Source organism: Lacerta agilis, chromosome 1 (genome assembly GCF_009819535.1).
Source record: "Lacerta agilis isolate rLacAgi1 chromosome 1, rLacAgi1.pri, whole genome shotgun sequence".
Lineage (NCBI taxonomy): Eukaryota > Metazoa > Chordata > Lepidosauria > Squamata > Lacertidae > Lacerta > Lacerta agilis.
In genome coordinates this window covers 127,523,576-127,545,404 of record NC_046312.1, presented here as the reverse complement: position 1 = coordinate 127,545,404, position 21,829 = coordinate 127,523,576, and the positions used below count along the sequence as shown (strand labels likewise).

At 43.2% G+C, this 21,829-nt stretch overlaps 1 protein-coding gene across 1 annotated transcript in view; it reads right to left on the bottom strand.

Moving 5' to 3' along the window:
- The window catches only part of UNC80 (unc-80 homolog, NALCN channel complex subunit), a 130,067-nt gene that overhangs the window by 18,492 nt on the left and 89,746 nt on the right, over window positions 1–21,829 (bottom strand). Inside the window, exons 49-57 of the mRNA XM_033170772.1 lie at window positions 21,673–21,765; window positions 20,624–20,659; window positions 20,113–20,331; window positions 17,932–18,132; window positions 14,350–14,473; window positions 11,301–11,426; window positions 8,040–8,163; window positions 4,051–4,257; window positions 745–929 (exon numbers count right to left, since the gene is read on the bottom strand). Of these exons, the coding sequence (XP_033026663.1) occupies window positions 745–929; window positions 4,051–4,257; window positions 8,040–8,163; window positions 11,301–11,426; window positions 14,350–14,473; window positions 17,932–18,132; window positions 20,113–20,331; window positions 20,624–20,659; window positions 21,673–21,765 (1,315 nt within the window). The remainder of the gene's footprint in view (window positions 1–744; window positions 930–4,050; window positions 4,258–8,039; window positions 8,164–11,300; window positions 11,427–14,349; window positions 14,474–17,931; window positions 18,133–20,112; window positions 20,332–20,623; window positions 20,660–21,672; window positions 21,766–21,829) is intronic.

Below are 21,829 nucleotides of genomic sequence, written 5' to 3'. Positions count from 1 at the left end.
TCAGAAGACAGGGAAGGAAAGAGGGACAGAGGCCAGTGTTGCCTGCTGCATCTCTGACTATCATTCAAGGCACCCTAGGGTGGCATGGCACACTGGTTGAAAACCCTTGGTCTAGAGCAGGGGTTGTCAACCTGGTCCCTACCGCCAACTAGTGGGCGCTTCAGGATTCTAGGTGGGCAGTAGGGGGTTCTACAGCACAAGCTGAATCTTCCTTCCATCTAGCACTGGTGGGCGGTAAGGACATTTTACCATCAATAAAGATGCATTAGTGGGCGGTAGGTATAAAAAAGTTGATTACTCCTGGTCTAGAGCAGGGGTAGGCAACCTAAGGCCCGTGGGCCGGATCACCTTCTAAATCCGGCTCGCGGACGGTCTGGGAATCAGCATGTTTTTACATGAATAGAATGTGTCCTTTTATTTAAAATGCATCTCTGGGTTATTTGTGGGGCATAGGAATTCGTTCATCTCCCCCCCCCCCAATATTCCGGCCCACAGCTGAAAAAGGTTGCTGACCCCTGGTCTAGAGAATCAACACCTTTGAAATGCATCCTGTTCTTCCTTTGAGGCAAACAACAGGGGTACTCAAGGCTGTTTAGTGTCCAAGGAATACACTCTCACTTTTGAGAGTGCTACTACAACAAAGCATTCCTTGCTCCTCTCCCTGCCCCCCCCCGCCCCCCAAGACCTGGTTTATCAATGTCATTTCACAAGGAAATGGGCGATTAACATTAGAAGTAGCTTTACCTTGCACTGAATGAAGGGCCGAAGAAGCACAAAGATAGGAATTCGGGTGCGGACAATAAAATCTACGAAATCCCACAGGGCAAGCCCTCCTACTTTTCGCAAAGCCATCTCTTTGACCTGCAGGCTTAGCCAATACCATTGGCTGCCAAGCTGACGCTCAAAACAGACAAGGATCACCTTCAAAGCTAAAAGCGAAACAAATGTCAGAAGAATTAAAGTTCTATGTGGTGACAAGACACGCAGCACTTGCATGCATAAACGTTAGTGTGCCCAAAGCCTTTCTTCGTCAGCTTCTAGCTCTTCTCCAGAAAGCAGACAAAATGTTGTTTATTGATTATAATTCTTACCCTGACTTTTAGTCTAGTCATAAATTCGTAAAAATAATTTAAGTTTCCTGTTCCCTCCTGGCCAGATAGATATGCTACCTTCCCGCTGTTCTTGAAGGCCGATTCTCAAAAACACCATTCCAGAATTGACTCTGTCCCTGTGGAGTCGGTAATGTGGAGACTGTATCACATGTACTCCTGTCTTGCCCCTTATATAAAGACTTGAGGGAAGAGATCGTCATGCTGCTTATACTCGCCATTCCAGGCCGCTCGTCCGAGGACATACTGTTTTTCCTCCTGGCAGACCAGAATACCCAGACAACGGAGAAGATAGCCAGATTTGTTGAGAGGGCCATGAAATTGAGGGCTGCCAGCTGAATGATAACAGCGCCCCCTCATAATTAAGATCTCATTTATTCTTGTTTTAATTGTGCCAAATCCCGATTCAGCTCATTTTATTGGTTATATATGGTTTTATCAGTATCTGTAATATGTGTCTTTTTGATGCAATGGCCTGTAGGCTATGCAAATAAATAAAGTTTGTTTGTTTGTTCCTGTTCCCTCCTCCTCCACCAGCAGCCTTCTACATTGCTCAGCAGAGCTCCTGATGCCCCCCGAGAGGCGCCTTTTTTGGGGGGGGGTGCAAACAGGCCCCACTTGTGAGCTCCCCACAGTTGTCTGGCTGGGCACTAAGAACTGGATGCTGGACCTGATCAAGCAGGGCTCTTGTTATGCTCTTTCTGGTGGGCATGCAAAAGGCCTCCAGAATATAACAGGTTAAACACACATCCGCACCACCCAGGAGGCGGCATGTGATTTATATTGCAGTCACAGCAGCTTCCAAGGATCCTCTTCCAGATTTCCCTCTGTGGCCGAGCTTAAGACAGAGCAGGTAGAAGGAAGCAGAAATGAAGGAGGAGGAGACAATGTGAAGACAAACCAAGAAGAAAAAACACCCTCTGTGACCTGGAAGGTGCAATATGTCAGCCAAACTGAGGTAAATGTGCAGAAGCCCCTGTATGAGAAACATCCTCCTAAGAGGAAGGGGCTGGAGACCTTCTGAACCTCACCAGAAGGAACATGACTGGCCCAACGTTCCTATCTGTGACTGGCACACAGGAGCCCTTCAGGATACAATGCAACTTGCCCAAGCTAACTGCAGGAGGTTCGGGTGGCTGAGCACCCTACTGACAAAAGCTACTTCTGCTTATCAATCTCACAGTGTCTAGCAGAAGTCCACATAGCAGCCCTGCAAATCTCGTCCAACAGAGCATTAGCCTGGTCCTGGTAGGATGGGCTATAATATTAAGCAGCCATGGCCTGAACCCACCTAGTCAAGGTCAATCTAAATACCTTCTGCCCCAATGTACTGTTTTGGGCTGGAAGGTGCAAACAGATATTCCGCTCTGCTGAATTGGCATGCTCTCTTTGGATGTAAATCTATAGACATCTCTGGTGTCCAGCTTGTGTCATGCCCACTGAGAGGGTTGGGAGAAGAATTAGGACAGAAAGAAGGTAGGGCAAGCTCTTGAGATTTGTGAAAAAGAGGATTGATATTAGGAACATGGTTTAGGCCCTAGTACTACTGTTATCTTCCTCAAAGGCACAATGTTGGACTTGATAGACAGGGCCTCCAATCTGGAGATCTCTTCAGACTGGCATTAATAACCACAAGAAGGAGTACCTCAAGTGTCTCAATGAAGCAGTCTTAATGAAATAGTCCTAAGAGACTCAAATGGAGGTTTCATTGGTGCTTGCAGCACCACACACAGGCTACATGTGGGGAAATAATGAACCTTTGGTCCAGTGGTCCCTCTCCCAGGGGAGATGAGAAGGGCCGTGGTTTCCCTTTTAAGGGTGTTTGGTTTGAACCCGCCCATGCCAGCCCAGCCTGCAGGAGTCTCCCAATGTCTCCTGTTTCCAGGCTCTGAAGATTTACTTGCTCAGTACCAAGGGGGGGGCGATGGGGTGGAGCGCCCCGGGTGCCAGCCTGGGGGGAGGGTGACACTCAGCGCCACCCCCCCCCACTCCCAAGCCGCTGCCCGGCACCCCTTCCATGTGGCGGTGGCAACTTTTAAGGCTGCAGTGTGCACACTGCAGCCTTAGAAGTTGCCGCCGCCACACCTGCACGGAAGGGGTGTTGGCCGCTTGCGCCCGGCATCTTGGGTGGACTGCGCATGTCCACACATGTGCCCTCCACCCTGGATGCTGCGCATACGTCGTGACGTCAGGGCACATGCACGTGCACGCTAGAGAGTGGCACCCCCGCCTCCTGGGGGGGGCATGTTTTGCCACTCTGGGCGGCAAAGCAGCTCCCTACGCCACTGTACATGCTTACATCTGCAATGTTTGAAAAATTATAACAACAGAATGGGAAAGAAAAGAGAGAAGCAGAGAAGACAAATGAGGCAGAGTCCTTCCTGTTCTCCCAAAATATCAGAAAAGAAACAATATAAATTCAGGGAAAGGGAGTGGTGTAGAGACAAGTACAAAATAAACTGCAGAAAGTAATGTGTGCTAGAAACAAGGCGAGTGAGCAGCTCACCAGGCACCTAAACTGGAGGAACAACCTTGGGAGCTGCCTGTAAGTAAACTGCAGTTTAGGCCACATGCCCCTGGTTCCCCTTAGCTGCTGGGGAGTGGGGTACCTACTGTGTTCTGCAGACCTCCTGCAAGCCAACCAGATAAAGGAAACTTTCCTCCCGTGAACCTCTTTAGTTTGACTTTACTTAGGATCCAAGCCAGAGCTTTTAAATCATTCAAATGTCACCTCAAACATGATGCTCTTCAGTGGAAGCAGTTTGCATGTTCAGCTGTGAGCCATCAAGTGTTAAGACGTCAAATGATGAAATGTCACGTAAAATCAATAGCGATATAGATGACAGATAGAAAAGCATGCATGCACCAGCTCTTAGTTTCCTTTATTTTCTTTCTTTCTTTCTTTTTGTTTCGGCTCTGGCAGGCAGAAGCTTTCACTCACCCAGGTAGGCTGCCTGGCTCGTGGATTCGGCTAGCCCTTCCTTGCGCAAGTCCTTCCCTGCGTCTCCAGGGGTGGAGCAGTGGGCAGGAGAGCTCTCCAGCATAAAGTTCTTACTGCGGGAAGTGCTGATGATGCGAGGTGGCAGCAAAATATTAATGACTGTCTGGAGCAGGAGGAGGACCTCTGGCTGCTCCAGCCAAGGGCTGTCTGCATGACACCAAAGGGAAAAGACATAGAGCAGGTCAGGAGCTGACTCACCCAACAGGTTCAGCACCATTGATGCAATATGAACATTCCGCACACCCAACTGGTCCCCCTCTACCTTCTTCTCCTGCAAGCAAAAGTCAGAGTTATTCTACAACACCAACATATACAGCACCTAATTGTAACCAACATGTCTTTCACATATATATAATAATAGTTAGTAATGTACCAAGCAAATAAGGCCACGTGTCTGAAAACAACAGACAAAGACAGGCCTCACTCCATTTGAATTGAATTGAATTGAATTGAATTGAATTGAATTGAATGCAGATTTCCAAAGAATAGCAAGGAGAGACAAGAGGGCCTTTCTAAACGAACAATGCAAAGAAATAGAGGAAAATAACAGAATGGGAAAACCAGAGATCTGTTCAAGAAATTGGAGATATGAAAGGAACATTTCGTACAAAGATTACCACAATTAAGGACAAAAGTGGAAAGGACCTAACAGAAGCAGAAGACATCAAGAAGAGGTGGCAAGAATACACAGAGGAACTATACCAGAAAGATATAGAGGTCTCATACACCCCAGGTAGTGTGGTTGCTGACCTTGAGCCAGACATCCTGGAGAGTGAAGTCAAATGGGCCTTAGAAAGCCTTGCTAACAACAAGGCCAGTGGAAGTGATGATATTCCAGCTGAACTATTTAAAATCCTAAAAGATGATGCTGTTAAGGTGCTACACTCAATATGCCAACAAGTTTGGAAAACTCAGCAGTGGCCAGAGGATTGGAGAAGATCAGTTTACATCCCAATCCCAAAGAAGGGCAGTGCCAAAGAATGCTCTAACTACCGCACAATTGCACTCATTTCACACGCTAGCAAGGTTATGCTTAAAATTCTACAAGGCAGGCTTAAGCAGTACGTGGACCGAGAACTCCCAGAAGTGCAAGCTGGATTTCGAAGGGGCAGAGGAACCAGAGACCAAATTGCAAACATGCGCTGGATTATGGAGAAAGCTAGAGAGTTCCAGAAAAACATCTACTTCTGCTTCATTGACTACGCAAAAGCATTTGACTGTGTCGACCACAGCAAACTATGGGAAAGTTCTTAAAGAAATGGGAGTGCCTGATCACCTCATCCGTCTCCTGAGAATCTCTATGTGGGACAAGAAGCTACAGTTAGAACTGGATATGGAACAACTGATTGGTTCAAAATTGGGAAAGGAGTACGACAGGGCTGTATATTTGTCTCCCTGCTTATTTAACTATATGCAGAATTCATCATGCGAAAGGCTGGGCTGGATGAATCCCAAACCGGAATTAAGATTGCCGGAAAAAATATCAACAACCTCAGATATGCTGATGATACAACCTTGATGGCAGAAAGTGAGGAGGAATTGAAGAACCTTTTAATGAGGGTGAAAGGAGGAAAGCGCAAAATATGGTCTGAAGCTCAACATCAAAAAAACTAAGATCATGGCCACTGGTCCCATCACCTCCTGGCAAATAGAAGGGGAAGAAATGGAGGCAGTGAGAGATTTCACTTTCTTGGGTTCCATGATCACTGCAGATGGTGACAGCAGTCACGAAATTAGAAGACGCCTGCTTCTTGGGAGAAAAGCAATGACAAACCTAGACAGCATCTTAAAAGCAAAGACATCACCTTGCCAACAAAGGTCCGTATAGTTAAAGCTATGGTTTTCCCAGTAGTAATGTACGGAAGTGAGAGCTGGACCATCAAGAAGGCTGATCGCCGAAGAATTGATGCTTTTGAATTATGGTGCTGGAGGAGACTCTTGAGAGTCCCATGGACTGCAAGAAGATCAAACCTATCCATTCTCAAGGAAATCGGCCCTGAGTGCTCACTAGAAGGACAGATCCTGAAGTTGAGGCTCCAGTACTTTGGCCACCTCATGAGAAGAGAAGACTCCCTGGAAAGACCCTGATGTTGGGAAAGATGGAGGGCACAAGGAGAAGGGGACGACAAAGGATGAGATGGTTGGACAGTATTCTCGAAGCTACTAACATGAGTTTGGCCAAACTGCGGGAGGCAGTGAAGGATAGGCGTGCCTGGCGTGCTCTGGTCCATGGGGTCACGAAGAGTCGGACACGACTGAACGACTGAACAACAACACTCCATTTTGTCTCCTAGCTGGCCAAGTGTTTTCATCTGCAGGGAGGGGGTGAGAAGTCACTGCCTGAGGATGGGACATTTCCCTCACAAAGGACAGCCATTAGCCCTACCGGCCAGGGAGGAAACCTTTTGTTTTGCAGAAATGTGTGTCTGGGAGGGGTCAAGGAGAGATGGCATAGGTGTGGAAAATTCCCAAGTTACCTCCTCTGACCCCCCCACCATTTGTGATGTAGCTCTGATGCATCTGGGGTGGTGGTGGTCTTGGGATAACCTCTTCTGTGATTGGATGCTGTTTCTGGGGGTGGGCTAGGCTCCAGGAGGGATTTTGAAATGTCTTTATAAGAGCATGGCTGCATTGTCCTGGGTCTTTTCCCTGAAAACACCGTTGTTGCAACAGCTTCAATAAAGATCAAGCTTACTAGCTGCTTTGCTTCTCAGTTTTCTCTGGTTGGCCTCTGTTTTTTACTCCTACCAATGGAGAACCTGCAAAGGACTTTGCAAGGGCTCTTGTATACCCCATAAGGGAATAAGGGCAGATTTTTTTTCTTACAACACTTACTTGCATTTTCCCCACCCTCTCACTGTCCTTTGACTTTTAAGGACAGGTTCCCACTAGGGTTGATATGATCAGGGGAGGGGACACCCTCCCTATTTCTTTACTAACCCCAAAGCAGTGGTTCTCAACATTTTTCTCTGGGCCACACTTTCAGGATAAAAATATGCTCGTGCCACACTGAATATTGGAAAACAAAAAGGAGCGACTGCTAGCAGGGCTTGATTGATAACAAAGAACACAACTACTTTATAATACAGTCACGGGACATCCAGAAAGCATAAAACAATGCAGCTACATAAGAACATGAATCATTCCCAAAATATAATTATAAATGAGGCTCTTACATATGTACCACACAAACTCTATGAGAGGTGGGAGCTTGCAGTATCACTTGTTGCTCTTGCTCTCATTTTGAAAATATATCTAGCCATATTCTGCAAATAAAAAATGTTATTTTGATACTGTGCTATACTACACTGAAATGTTTAAATGTTTGTTTGATTGTCTTCCCGCCACGCTTGCCATCCTCTCCTGCCACACCCTTTGAGAATCACTGGCCCAAGGCAAGGACAGCAACCCTTGATAAGCTCAAGATTGAACAGCTGTTGCCCCCAAGCTGAGATTGTGTGGCAGAACAATTTGCTCAGGTGAATGAGCCCTTTGGAAAATAATCAGTCATACTGAATTAACTGTAATGTGACAAGCAGAATTTGAACCACTCAAATGGCATGGAATTCAGTGAAGAGTAGCTTAAGTGGAAGCTGTGTGGGTTTCTAGTTTGGTTCCATTTCTTTCTTACACATAGGTAGGGTGTTTTGTTTTTGCTTTTGCTCTGCCAGGGTCCTCTGTCATTCATTGATCTCAAAAAGAGGAGCTCCTCTGTCAAAGAGTGAATTCAGAAAACACAGCTGAAGTGAAAGAAGGACACCACAACACCCTTTTCCTTTCGTTTATCCCCTACAAGCCCAACTGACAACACACCACTGAAAGGACGCTCATAGCAGAAGAAACATAGAGGTGGACGGATGCACAGACATTTGCTGGTTCGGAGAGGCAGCAGGGAGGGGGAAACAGAAGAATCTTTCTGTTAATCAGACCTTTGCTTCCTGATCCTACTGTGAGCACAAATGGAATCAGTAGATTTAAAAGCATTCCTTCCCTTCTCTCCTGATTGGTGAATGGGGAGATCACGTGGCTTAGGGGGAAATCTTCTTTCAAAGCCTGTGCAGTAATAATAAAAAAGAATTAAAATATTGTACTGGTAGATTATAAGGGTGAAGTATAGTCAAAGAAAAAGGGATCCATCAACACTTTGTTTACACAGTGCTCTGTCTCCACATCTGCGTGAGTTCACCAGCTTGGATGACATCTACAAAAGGCTAAAATTCCAGTTTCACCATAATCTCTTAAATTTAAATCTGGAGTTTAGCCCCACATTGTTTTGCTTGATCCTGAGGCTTGATCTGCCAAATGCCAAAGATTAATAGCAGTAATTGTGGAAACAGGAAGCCAGTGACAAAAACTACGTGAAACTGAAGCAGCTTTGTCCAATGTGGGGTATAAATAAATTATTATTATTGTTGTTGTTGTTATTATTATTATTATTATTATTATTATTATTATTATTATTATTATTATTATTATTATTATTATTATTATTATTTGGACTACAGCTCCCATCAGTCCCAGCCAGCACAGCTGGATGCTGCTGTGGCTAATGGAGCCATGGTTGTGCTTCCTGCAGTAATGGGAGTTACAGTCCAAAGCATATTGAGAGCACAATTTCAGGAAGGTTTGAAACTTTAAGTTCTTCAATACTTACATCTTAGGTGTGCATTGTACTTAGGGGTGTGCAGAGCCTTTGTGTGAGAGCTGAAGGATGATGTAAATTAGGGGGTTTCAGGGATCTCCCCCCTTCAAAGTCAAAGCATGATGTCAATACCTCCTTGAGTCAGATCGGAGCCCCCACAAAGTCATGTTACTCTGTTTATTCTGCTTCTGTGCTCTTCTGTGCTGTATAATTGCCTATATATTTCTATATTTCTCTAGGTTCATGGGCTTTGTGGTAAGTAAGGCTTTCTGGAATGTTTTCTGCAGGGCACTATAGAGGTCTGAATTTTGATGTTGTTGAAGCACAGCAGTGCGGGATTTTTATTTATTTTTAATTGAACACTTTTTAAAAAGTCCATTGCTCTGCTTTAGCACTACAAGAGAGCTCTTCAGGACTTCACAGGCAGAGCTGTAGGACCTATTGGAGACCTGTAAAGGCCTATCAGAAGACAAAAACCACCACCCCAAAGAGAAGCTGGTGTGTGACTTTAAAGTTTTTCTTTAAAATTCTTTTAAGCTAAGAAAGAAACAACCTCACACTCCCAATTAAGGGATCATGAAGGAAAATGAACCCTTTTTATTTTCCTCATAAAAAGCCCCTGGACTTATTTGCCTGCAATTTGTCAGGCTTAATCTACTCTGAAGGCTCCTGTGCCTGTAAATTTAATCTATTTTGGCCAAGAGGGGGGGAAAGATATGTCCATTGTTAGGTTTCCCATTACAGAGAACAGGGGAACCACAGACCTTTATTGCACACAGAGCAGCTCAGAACCCAAAACACAGATCAGAGTGGAGTGAACACAGTGACTCAGAGTTTGGAATTTAAAAAAATGCATAGATACAAGGCAAATCTTGGAGCCTATACACACACACACACACACACACACACACACACACAGGATTTGAATGTGAAATGAAAGGACTCTAAAAACAACTTGATTTCCAACACTGCTGCAACTTAATAGTAATAGATAAACAGGTACCAACTCCATCTGAAACATATTAACTGTGAATTGGCTTAGTTGTGGGTCTTTTTGAAAATTCAGTATCTATATAATCTTAAAACTACAAAATTATTTCCTAAGAGTACACAGCTAAAAACAAGAAACATGTTTGAAGGTGCATACATCTGCTGCCACAGACTGACATGACTACTTCTAGCTAAACTGGATGTATTATACTAGCTCTCTCTTTCCCACAACCCCGGTCTGTTTATGTATTTATTTAAAACATTATACACCACTTTTCCAAAGCTGACCCCACTCTCAATCAATATACACTACTGACATCTTTCTTTAGTCACACCTATGCATCAGTTTCTCTAGATCTGTGCTTTGGTTCTTTATTCCTCCCACCCCACCCCTTTTATCATGACAGTCTCTCATCTAGACTCTGGGAAAGCCCCCTCCTGTTTCCTTTCCAGTTAACCTGGGCAAAGTACAGTAGGTTAGTCAGAACATAGAAGGACTACCTCATTCCACAGGTGGACCAATCTATATGTGTAATATTTCTGCACAAATCTAGTGCTGTTAGGAAACGTGGAAATGGAGCTGAAAGCTTGCCTTTGCATTTAGTAGCTGGGGGCCTTTCCCCTCAATACCTTAAATTGGTGCCAGCAAAGAAGTCCAGGCAACATGGTAGCCTGAAAAACCTAAAGCACACAGCTTGCATTTTGTGAGAGAGTAGCACTGTAACTCACTGCACACAATTATTACATTTCCAATATTAAGGATAGTTAAATATAGTATTTGATGATTAGTATAAAAAAATTACTCTATGCAGTAATACTTTCTGTGGTCTCATCACACTGTTATTTGAATCAAGGTTCAGTTTACCCAAATGTCCTATAACAACAAAAATAGTTCAATACAGTTGGACAGAAATAATTAATCTAAGAATCTACACTTCAGAAAAGAAAGGAATGCATCATGTGAACTTCCAAAAATCCTAAGATTGAAAAGTCATAACCAATCTCTCATTCAACTAATAACGGTTTGTGAGGTGTCGATGCAAAGTTTGAAATTACGCAGGAATTTTCAGTGGCAAAATAGCTGGTCCTCGTATTGCAAAAAAAACAAACAAAAAACAAGACGACATCATCAGCGTACATTGATTCAGTCATTTCACAGTGTGAGAGATTTTTTTAAATTTCAAAGCTTGCATACCCATGACCTATACAAGTCCTGAACTTCACCTCTTTTGTTCTTATTCTAAGCCTAAAAAGTAAAAATGGTTACCTATCTATTCGTCATGAGAAGTACAACTACCATTTGTGTCAGCTCTTCGGTTGGTTTAAACCTGCATAGTCCCAATGTGACTTCAGTGGGGCTATGCTAAACTGGTACCCACCGAGGATCTGGACAATTGCTAAATGCCACGGCATTCCAAACTTTTAACGTATTTGTTGGGAAATTTTCATTTTTGCTTCACAGTTTTTGCCCAGCTTTCGCAGAAAACGAGAGCACCAATGAGTTGGTGTCTCAACCTCATGATAAGCAAAGCCTGCTGAACAGGCAAGGCAGTCACACCTGAATCTGCAATGCTACAAGCCGGACAACAGCTGTGCTGAAGGGTAGAGGTGGCGAGAGATAAGGGCTGAGATGAAGAAGGGGCAATCCATCGGCCACACTGGAAGGTCCTACTACTCCCATCACCTGCAATACAAACACAGCACAGCACCATGACCAACTATTGCAATTCCATCCATGCCATACCCTCCAGTGTTGGTGAGGTACACACTTCAGGTAGCGCAAGACTGGGGTTGCTCTGCGATTATGAGTCCTCCACAGTGTCTTGCGGTAGCTGGGGCCAGTAAGGAAAAGGAGTGGTTCTAGCAGGAAGTGGGTGGGGAGGAACAGGGACTACTACAGGGTTAACCAGGGGGGTTGGTCAGAAGGCACAGGGAAAACCAGTACATTTAAGAATGTACCCAGTACTAGCCCTGAAAAACCAGCACTGTACTGGTAGAAAGAGGAGGGGTTGGAGGGTATGCCATGCAGTTACCGTAAATAGCAAAAGGTACTGAAATCACAGTGTTTCTAGTTGGCTTGAGCTGTTCCCTTATTATGTCATGGTAATGTCCTGAGTCTGACCTAGACTGGTTTTTTATACAATGTTCAGACTCTCCTGTATGGATGTGCTATTACTTCAAAGGTTAAATCTTGAGGGGGATTGAACTGTTTCAAATCTATACCTGCAAAATATTCTCATTTAGAATGAATAATGTTGCTAGCATGCTTTGAGGTTACAGAAAAGGAACCCCTCTCAAAGGGTTTTGTTCAGCTTCGCATCTGTTAGTTAAGAATACAGTCCTTATTACACTTGCACCCAGTGGCTACTCCAAGCTATCTCTCTAGATGCAGTTAAACATGAGTTCTAAGCAATTTGAAGGTGTCCTGAGTTTAGATCTTGCTAGAAGTTCCCTAAGAAGTTTATGCCTTACACAGATTTCTTGCTAATATGTTGTGATGCTGAATAAATATGAATAAATATTGCTTGAAGGACTAAAAGTCACCTTGCTTGGCTCTACTTCAACTTGTATACTTGTAAGTAAACAGATGATAGAAAAGATTGCAAATGTCTCCAGCGGTACTTCCAACCACCGGGGGAAGTAGAAATTCCAGTGGCTGATCAAATAAGCTGATAACTTCCAAGTAATAACAGGACCATTCAGGATCAGGTAAAGGACCCCTGGACGGTTAAGTCCAGTCAAAGGCTGGATCAAACCAGGGGTCCATTTAGTCCAGTAATCTGTTTTCAACAGTTGGCCAGCCAACTCACAGGCAAGGCACAAAGGCAACAGTCCTTTCCACTGTGTGTCCTTCAACAACTGTAGTTCAATTTTGCCATTATTACTAATATCCATAAATGTCCTCCATTAATGCATCTATTTCCCTTTTGAAACCATCTATCAATATATCTTGTGGATATAATTCTCTAAGTCTACTTTTATTGTGCTGTATGGAGAAGGAAGGTTCAGTGCAAAATGCTTTGCAGTACTGGATAAACAGGCAGATACAGTGGTGCCCCGCTAGACGAATGCCTCGCTAGACGAAAAACTCGCTAGACGAAGGCATTCGTCTAGCGGAAGGCTGCCCCGCTAGACGAAAAAGTCTATGGGGCTGCCTTTTTTTTTTCGTTTTGCGGAGCGCGGCTGTCATTGCCGCTCCGCAAGACGAAAAACCCGCTAGACGAAAATTTGCGCAGAACGAATTATTTTCGTCTAGCGGGGCACCACTGTAAATGCTAACATACCATTCTGCACTCTCTAAAGTGTTTTCTGTATTACAAGTTATATATTTCCAAATTATGGTTTTCTTTACATCATTGATGGGTGCCAGCAAATTTGATCAAGCACTGTTTGTGAAGACTTGTCTGTAGCAATGATCCCCATTAAAATGGCAGAAGTCCAGGATTTGCATAAATTCTTAACTTGAATGAAACCTTGTGATAGTTTAAATTCAGTTTAGTTTGAAGAACTAAGTATAGGAACTATCAAGATCTGAAACAGAATTGTCTGTTATTGCAAAGCCCACAGACTTGTTCCAGTGGCTCAATGCATGTTAACTTCCTCATCAGAAATCCTTCTGTTTAGGTGTTCCCTAATGCAATCTAAATGTACAAAACACACAGCAACACCATATTCCGAAGTAGAGATTGATTAAAATGTCCATTTTAGTTTCTCTCAGTTTCTCATTTTTCTACTCTTAAATTCAGATTGCCACATTTCTGCTTCATTTTCTGACTTTGCTTTTAAAAACATCATCACAAATATTTATCACCATTTCTGTATACATTTCTGCTATTATGCACATTTTTGCAAGCAATTTCTCCCAATATAATGCATTTTTGTAGGTTATTTTCACCGCTAAATGAATTTCAATGCACATTTCCCCCCAATATACTTTATGTATTTTGTATGCATTTTGTTTGGAGAACTGCAATGCAAAATTCAGAGTAGGGAATATTTTGAGGGATAGTTGTGTTTTGGTTTGCATATTATTTCAGGAAGTGCAAATTAGGTAGGCTTGCATTAAAATGTGAACCAAACTGAATTTCTCTTTCATCCTGATAAAGGGGCAGAAGGATCTGAACATTGTGCAAGAAAATCTAAAAGTTACTTTAGACCAGGGACATTACAAATGGCAAAGCAAATTTAGTTTAGTAATTCATCCAGTCAATTGCTTATGCCCTTTTGCAGAGCAATAAAAAAATGTTGTCTTTCAACAACTTGAGACTGAGTATGTTTTCAGCTTCCCCCATCCCCTCCCAACTCCTCTACCAGGTGTGTGCAGTATCCACCACTCTCCAACTTGCAGCCCTCAACTCTCGGCGCAACATGCAGGAATGGATTTTCAAAATGGTGCATGGAAAGCAGCAAAAACCAGTCACTGGGCTTAGGCTATGGGCTTCCTCCCCATTCGCTCCCCATGCACCACTTTAAAAATGAACTCCACTATTTCTAGTGTCAGTTAAATAGCTTATTTCCATGAGTAGGACTGGAACAGGAAATGGGGAATCTGTACCACAGAAGGAAGTCTGGCAGATGTGCAGGAGATTGGAATGTTGGTTACTCACCAGATTGACACAGACATTGATCAGTGACCTAAGGTGAGGCAGGAAGGATATGATTGGCTGCCTCTGAAGTGTCAAACAAACCCCTTCAATCAAACTGCTGGCAGGCTCCCACTCAACCTGTCGCCTGGAACACAACAGTAGGTGGCATTAGGCATCCGGCTCCACCCAAAAATCCTGCACAATCGTGACTGAGACAAAGGGATTGTGAGGGATGCTTAAGACAAGGGTGTCTCAGATGGCAAAAAAAAAATGCATTACAACATGTGCATTTTACCGACACTATTCAGAAATCAGGGAAGCACAGAAAGTACTGCAGAAGAAACTGGACCTACAGCAAAGAGGTGTTGCCATGAGACTCAACAAACGGTAGAAAAATATTCAGATCAGCAATCGAAAGGGGTGGGAATTGGTGTGTATGATGAGTAAAGCTGGTTTTAAACCTTTACTGTAAACCACTTAGACAAGTTTGCAGTGAAACAATATATGCAAGAAACTAACGACATGGTGTCCTGTGAATTTGTTTTAATTCTAATTTAATTCTAATGGCATACTATTGCCATTTGCAGACATGCTGCAAATGGCAATAGTATGCTTCTCCTCCACTGATTTCAAAGGATATATATTCTCTCCAAAATTCAGAAGGGTATTCTGAATTTGCCCATCAGGAATAAAACACCAGATTTCCACTGGGATTTTGAAATCTGAAGTAGAATCCAGCAGATCTAGTACAATCATACCTTGGAAGTCAAACGGAATCTGTTCCAGAAGTCTGTTTGACTTCCAAAACGTTCAGAGACCGAAGCGCGGCTTCTGATTGGCTGCAGGAAGTTGCTGCAGCCAATTGGAAGCCATGGAAGCCCCATCAGACATTCAGTTTCCAAAAATAGTTCACAAACCGGAACAGTCATTTCTGGGTTTCTGGTGTCCAGGAGCCAAAACGTTCGATAACTAAGCTGTTAAAAAACCAAGGTACGACTGTACTCTGAACATCCATGTTCTGTTGCACATGAATGTAAGATAGCTCAGTTGGTTTCAGCATGGTGCTGATAATGCCAAGGTTGCAGGTTTTATCCCTATATGGGACATCTGCACAATCCTGCATTGAAGGGGGGTAGACTAGATCAGTGATTCCCAACTTTTTTTTTGGCTAAAATCCTGATCCCCACCCCCCGCAACATGTAATTCTTATTATTCAAAAAGTGAACTCCTATTCACGTGGAGGAAGCTTAAAAGGCTATTCACTGTTAATAACTCATTCTCAAATTCCCCCCCCTTAAAAATCAAATCCCCCCATGGGATGTGTGCTCCATGTTGGGAACCACAGGACTAGATGATCCTGAGGGTCCCTTCCAACTCTACAATTCTATGATTCTATAAGATCAAAGAGCAGCATAGAATTTCCACTACTTAATGAATACCTAAACACCAATTGCTACTCATGTGTATGGTATTTAATTACGCTCCCCCTGAATAGTCACAGTGATCACAATATGGAAAAGATATAGGAGTGCAAAGCATTTTTGGAAGTATTTGTGGTTTCTTCGTGGATGAGCAATGTGGCATACTTCCTGCAAACAAGGTGGATTTTAGTAAGACTGGCTAAATTTTATAAGTGTATTTAAAATTTTCACTATTCTAAATTAAAAAAACAAATCTGTATCTGATGAATGTTCCAATGACATTAAAAGATTAGCACCATCAACCTTTCTAAGCGGTTATATATTGCAACCCTAGTCTTCATTCACCAGTAGTTAGATTCGCTATCATGTCCATGTCTTGAAAATGACATCAGCAGACTTGGAATCTTCATATTTATTTAGGAATTCAATAACGTAGGTGCCATTTCCACATCAAGATGATTTCAGGAAATGTAAAACTGAGATATTTGCCAATGGACTAAAATGGAAAAGTAGAATCTCCCAAGATGCATTTGTGTGCATTACGGAAGCAACTGGAAGAAAACCATGGAGAATAGTAGCGATCAGGAACTATGATAAGGACTTGATTCTGTGATTAAACCAGAGTTCTCCAGTTCAGATGTAGTGGACAACTATGGCTAGACAAGAATGAAGTACCAAAGATGGCAGATGACGAAGGGGGAGGCGGGTAAGAGAGGAATGCTCAACCCCAACCATGGTTTATAAAGCTGGGAAGTAGTGGCCAAACTCCTTTGCATCCTGACTTTTCCTATGACAAGGGATAGTTATAACTAGTGGACTTTCCAAGGTTCCAATCATAAAAAACTTGAGAACAGGAAGGAAATTCAACATTCAAGTCCCTAGGGTACTCCTTGGTGTTTAAAAAATGAAGGAACAATTTTAAAAAAACAAAAAAAACAAAAAACAGATAAGATTTGGAAAACAAAATAATAGTTTGGGATGGAGCACACATAAAAATACAATTCAGTTTCCATTAACATCATTTTGATACACATCAGTTACAGGAAATAATGGGGGAAATAATGTTTAGTTTATTTCATCTCATTGGGAAGATGAACAAGGACAGTCTTGATATGGATATTTGCCCATGCAGATAAGAAGTCATTAAATCAAATTTATACAACTTTAGCCTAGTTCCAGATTACTTTTTCTGGGAAGAAACTAGTTGCATGATACGTTAAAGACTACCAAATATATTGGGACATAAAACTTTGTGGACTGGATCCCACTTTGTTAAATATTTTTTGGCTTTTCCATGCCTTTTCTCACACAAGTCTTTTATCTAAGCAGCTAGCCAGGTAACATGTTTCAAGATCCAGTATGTTCTCACACTCAAATGACTAATCTAAGCCATATGTTTGCTGATGTAGCTAAAACATGCTAGAATATCATGCAGGAAAAACAGCACCGAGGGAGCTCATCCACACTCCTGCCTGTCCCATGCCTAGAAAGCACGGGCCTGAGCAGTTTCCTCCTCACCCCACTCCTTTCCCAGGGAAAAACTGCTCTTTAGCGCTAAATCAGTGCAAACATCAATCTGCAGAAAACCATAATTGCCGTTTGCTTCACCTGAGTGCTAAAGAGTGGTTTTTCTCAGGGGAAAGGAGTAGGACCAGAGGAAGTATGCACAAGCCCTGTCTCAATGACTTCTGAAACGACCTCATTTTTCTTTGACTATGCAAAATAAGACTATTCATATGGCTTTTTAAGCTCCAGAAAGTTTAGAATCCTCCATTTAAGTGCATTTTAATACAGTTACAGGCAGATGTTACAACAAAACGTATTCACAGTCCTACAGCATTTATATTACATATGCTTCATTCTTAAAATCTCTGAGGATAACCTCATGAGATTTTAGAAATGACAAAGTCAACAAAAGTATTATTCCTGGGCACCTGTTTTGCGGTGGATGCCATATTTTTACCAGTTCTGCTATGGTTCGTCATAAAAGATGCATTTCCTCTATTGTTGTCTCAAAAAATGTGGCCACATGCATATACAACAATAGGAGAAATACATTTATTTGTTTTTTTGCTGTGAGAGTTCAGTGCAGCAAAACACTGTCAATAAAATGACATACCCTTCCTTCAAGGCTTGCAACAACAGAAACGGACCCCCGTAGGTTTCCGTCATACAGGCTCACCTCAAAGTAGGCATCTTGTGAATTTTATTGAACATACGATCCAATCGCTTTAAGATGAGGATTAAGGCAGGCCTCACTGCCTCAGCCGTCCAGTCAGTGATGGGCAGCATCTCCATGATGTATCGCCGGAGCCCACGGCTCTCCATCGTCTGGGTGTCGTAAGGTGCCAGCTTCAGAAGGGAATGTGCAATTTCTGCCAACCTAAAATTACTGCTCGTTAAGAGGGAAATCTCAGATTCTACCAAGTGAGCCCCTTTGTAGAGAGCCACAACCACTGCACAGTGGGAAAACACACCCCATTCAAAAGAATGTTAAGTGATCCAAGAACACAACTTCCAGCACACTTGAGGCTCACAGTGAGCCAAAAGCGGGTCACTGTTTTGGCCCTGTGGGTTACAGATGGGGATGGGGTGGTGGTGGAGGGGCACAAGCCCATAGGCATGACCAGAGCCTGCCATGCCAATACAGATTAACACAGAGACATCGGCACTCAGTTACACATGCGTGCACATACACCACAAGGATGAATAGAAACACAGGGAGGGAGGAGCCTCCCTGAGGATGCATTGCCCCATTAAATTTGTGCTTTCCAAGCCTAGCTGTTTGTGGTTGGGGGAGGCACAATCGAAGTGGGGAGATAAAAGCACGGGACAGCGATCCTTGCCAACGCACAGAAGATCACTACCCTCCCCCATGCTACCTACCCCCCCAGAGCCCAGTTGATGGGCAGTAGTGACAACTGAGAGGAGCTCTCTAGGGCTTGGTGAGATGCAGAGAATGGCTGTGGGCAATGCAACTCTCCACGGCAAAACTAAAGGAACAGAAAAACTTAAGAGACTTAAACCTATGAGTGCGCCATCAGTTTCACTTTGCTCCAGACAATGTCTGAGTGGCTCAGGAAGAAAATGCCTTATGCATGTCTTTGTATTATTTTTCAAAACAAGTTTCAAAACAGCCTCAGCTCAGTGCAATCACTGAGAGAACTTGCTTTTAAAATGTTTACATGAGGAACCTCAACCACAATAGAAGCAGCTGTTTCCACAATCAAGGTAAGTATTACACTAATTCAACTGGACACAACTTAAAAACTCATTAATCAATAGCATATATTGAGTAATAATGTATCAGCAGGTCATGAAGAAAGTGAGAAACCTCTTCAACTCCATCCTGTAGATGTAAAAACAGCTATAAAGCAACCACATGTAGGATCAAAAAATGCACAGATCAACTACCCAAGGATTACAAGTAACGAAGTCAAGGGCTCTCTTCCCCTGATAATTACAAATAAGTGCTAAACATGGATGCCAGATTTGATGGAGTTAAAGATAGCTATATAAGCTAAGATATGCACCAGCTGTTTGCCTGAACTTGTAATCCCTTTGCCATGAGCTGCAATTAAAACAGGAAGCCTCTAAATAATCATAGTTTCCTAGTGGACACGAAGGTTAATTAGTAGTTTCCTTGTTTTATTATGGGTCACATAATGACAGAAGGGGCGAATAGGCTCTGTGCACAAGCAGGAGGCTTGTGTACATACTTAGGCTTAATAAACTGAGCTGTGATAACCTGTCATTTCTGATAAATACATCTTACTAATTCCACATGGTTTTCCCTTATGAACTACCAACTCTAGCTGAGCTTTTAATGCTAAATGTTTCTTGTAAATTTCCACCCACAGGTTCAAATCCTGCCCCCAGAACAACAGAGGACAAGCCTGCTCCTTCTTCTGCACCCTTTAATCTTCCCTTCTCTAGGCTAACCCAGAACTCAACATCATATTTTAGGTGGGGCTAAAGGTTTCAGCTAAAGCAATACAAGGAGCTTCCAATTTAACAAGTCTGGGTGTAACACAAAGCCAAACTATGGCCTAGCTCCAGGTTGTGCAGCAGCAGCAGGACTGAGGGATGAGCAACACACACACACACATGTATTTATGCTTAGCCACGGTTTGGTTTAGTGCTATGCATGAGCTTGTCTGTTGTCAAAAGCTTTAGGATTTTCCATAAAGGTGTTGTGATAACATTAAATAATGCTCCTGCAATATATTACCATATATGCTTCAACAGTTTGATATATGTTTTACATATTTCATATATATACTTGAATATATATGTTCTATATATTCCATATATACACTGTACATATTTCAGACATATACTTAATGTATTATTAAAATAATACCTCATGTGAGACTTAACATCCAGCAGCTCTAAGGAAGTCACTCTGGGCTCTCCAGCTAGGTTCTGCAAAATCTTCAGTCTGGGGCCACAGTGTTTATAGAACTCAGTACAGATATTCAACAGGGACTCACGGGGTCTCCTGAACTCCTCCCTAGCAATGCGTTCATCCAGCTCCTCGCGCTGAATGCCTTGGCCTTCCTCCAGCAAGTGAAGGTTTTCCCTGAAGGGAAAGATGCAGATTGTGAAGGTGCAAACAGAGGAAATGCACCGATAAAATAAAAGATTGTAACCAACTCCTACTCTTGAACAGGTAGGGATCTACCCATGAAAATCACGGCTTGGCAATTGACAGAAAATGAAGAGTGAGCAGCTAGAGAGACTAGAAAGAGATAAAAAGTCTATTGTCAATTTCCCCTTGTAGCAAATTTTTCACATTGGAACCCAGGGAGAGAGAAAACCGCAGAGGTGTTCATCACAAATGCAAAGGAGATTGGGTGGCAATCTTACAGTACCTGATAAAGTGCAGTTTGGCTCCTTGATCTGGGTATCTAGAAATATAGAGGGGGGGGGGAATGGTATAAGGAAAAAGACAGAGGACCTGAAATACCCTTTGGACCCCTTCAGACAATGCTCCCACCGCATGTGAGAGCATGCCTTCCCTCCCAACACACTTATTCTGCTTCTGACATCCATGCATGGGTGTAACACTTCAATGGAGCTGTCTGTGCATGAACTCCAATCTATAAAAGCTCTGCCTCTGTGCCCAACAGGTGTTCTAAACTCAGAATACCCCATCAGGTGCGGAGGCAAGCCTTCACCTTAGAGGCGATGGGGGCAGGTGGAGAAGTATTGGATTGCTTTGGTTCAGTGCCCAACAGGTGCTCTGAGCACCTGAAGTGGTTGTTCCTGAACCGTGCTCAGGCAAAGCAGCCAGCCTTCAGCCAAGAGCAGAGGCAGAGGCATGGAAGACCCCATCTGCACCCAATGGATGCTCTGAGCTTGGAATGCCCTTAGGCACAGAGGGAAGCCCACATGACTCAGCCTCCTGTTTTCAGCTTAATGCAGAAGGGGAGAGGGAGAGGCACATTGGCTTGCCTCTGCCTGTAGCTCCAGCCTGAGGTTCATCTTGCTCAGTATAACTTAGATCCCCTCTTGTCATGGGGAGGGACGTGGGGTGGGTAGGATTACGGGACCCTGTGTATGTTGTGTGTGTATACAGTTTCATGGGGAAACAAGGAACCTCCTCTACAGACACATGCATTCTAGCTCTGTTCTCCAGAGGCTGTAAACAGATAACAACATATTATTGTCTTCTCTTTCATGCTGTGCTTGCAAGTTTCCTGATGAGTATTGGGCAGGCTACTGCTGGAAACAAAAGGAATTGGCAAAGATGGACCTTTGGCTTGATCCATCAAGGCAATTCATACGCTCTTCTCCCAAAGCCATAGTCCCAAACTTCATGTTTCCCCATGAAACTATGTGCACACGCATACAATATCATCAGGAACATTAGGAACTGGAGCTTAGATCAGCAAGTCATAGGACAGCCCCAGTTAATTACCTAGTATTTGTTCCAGACGACATAGTATGGTTAGCAGTAGTGGTTCCTTTATGGCCTTGATCACAGCGACTCATCTGAGGGGCAGTCATTGGCCTGTTTAATGAAAAAAAAAGGCAGGATCAAAAACTAATATCCTGGTGACAATTTTTGCATTTAC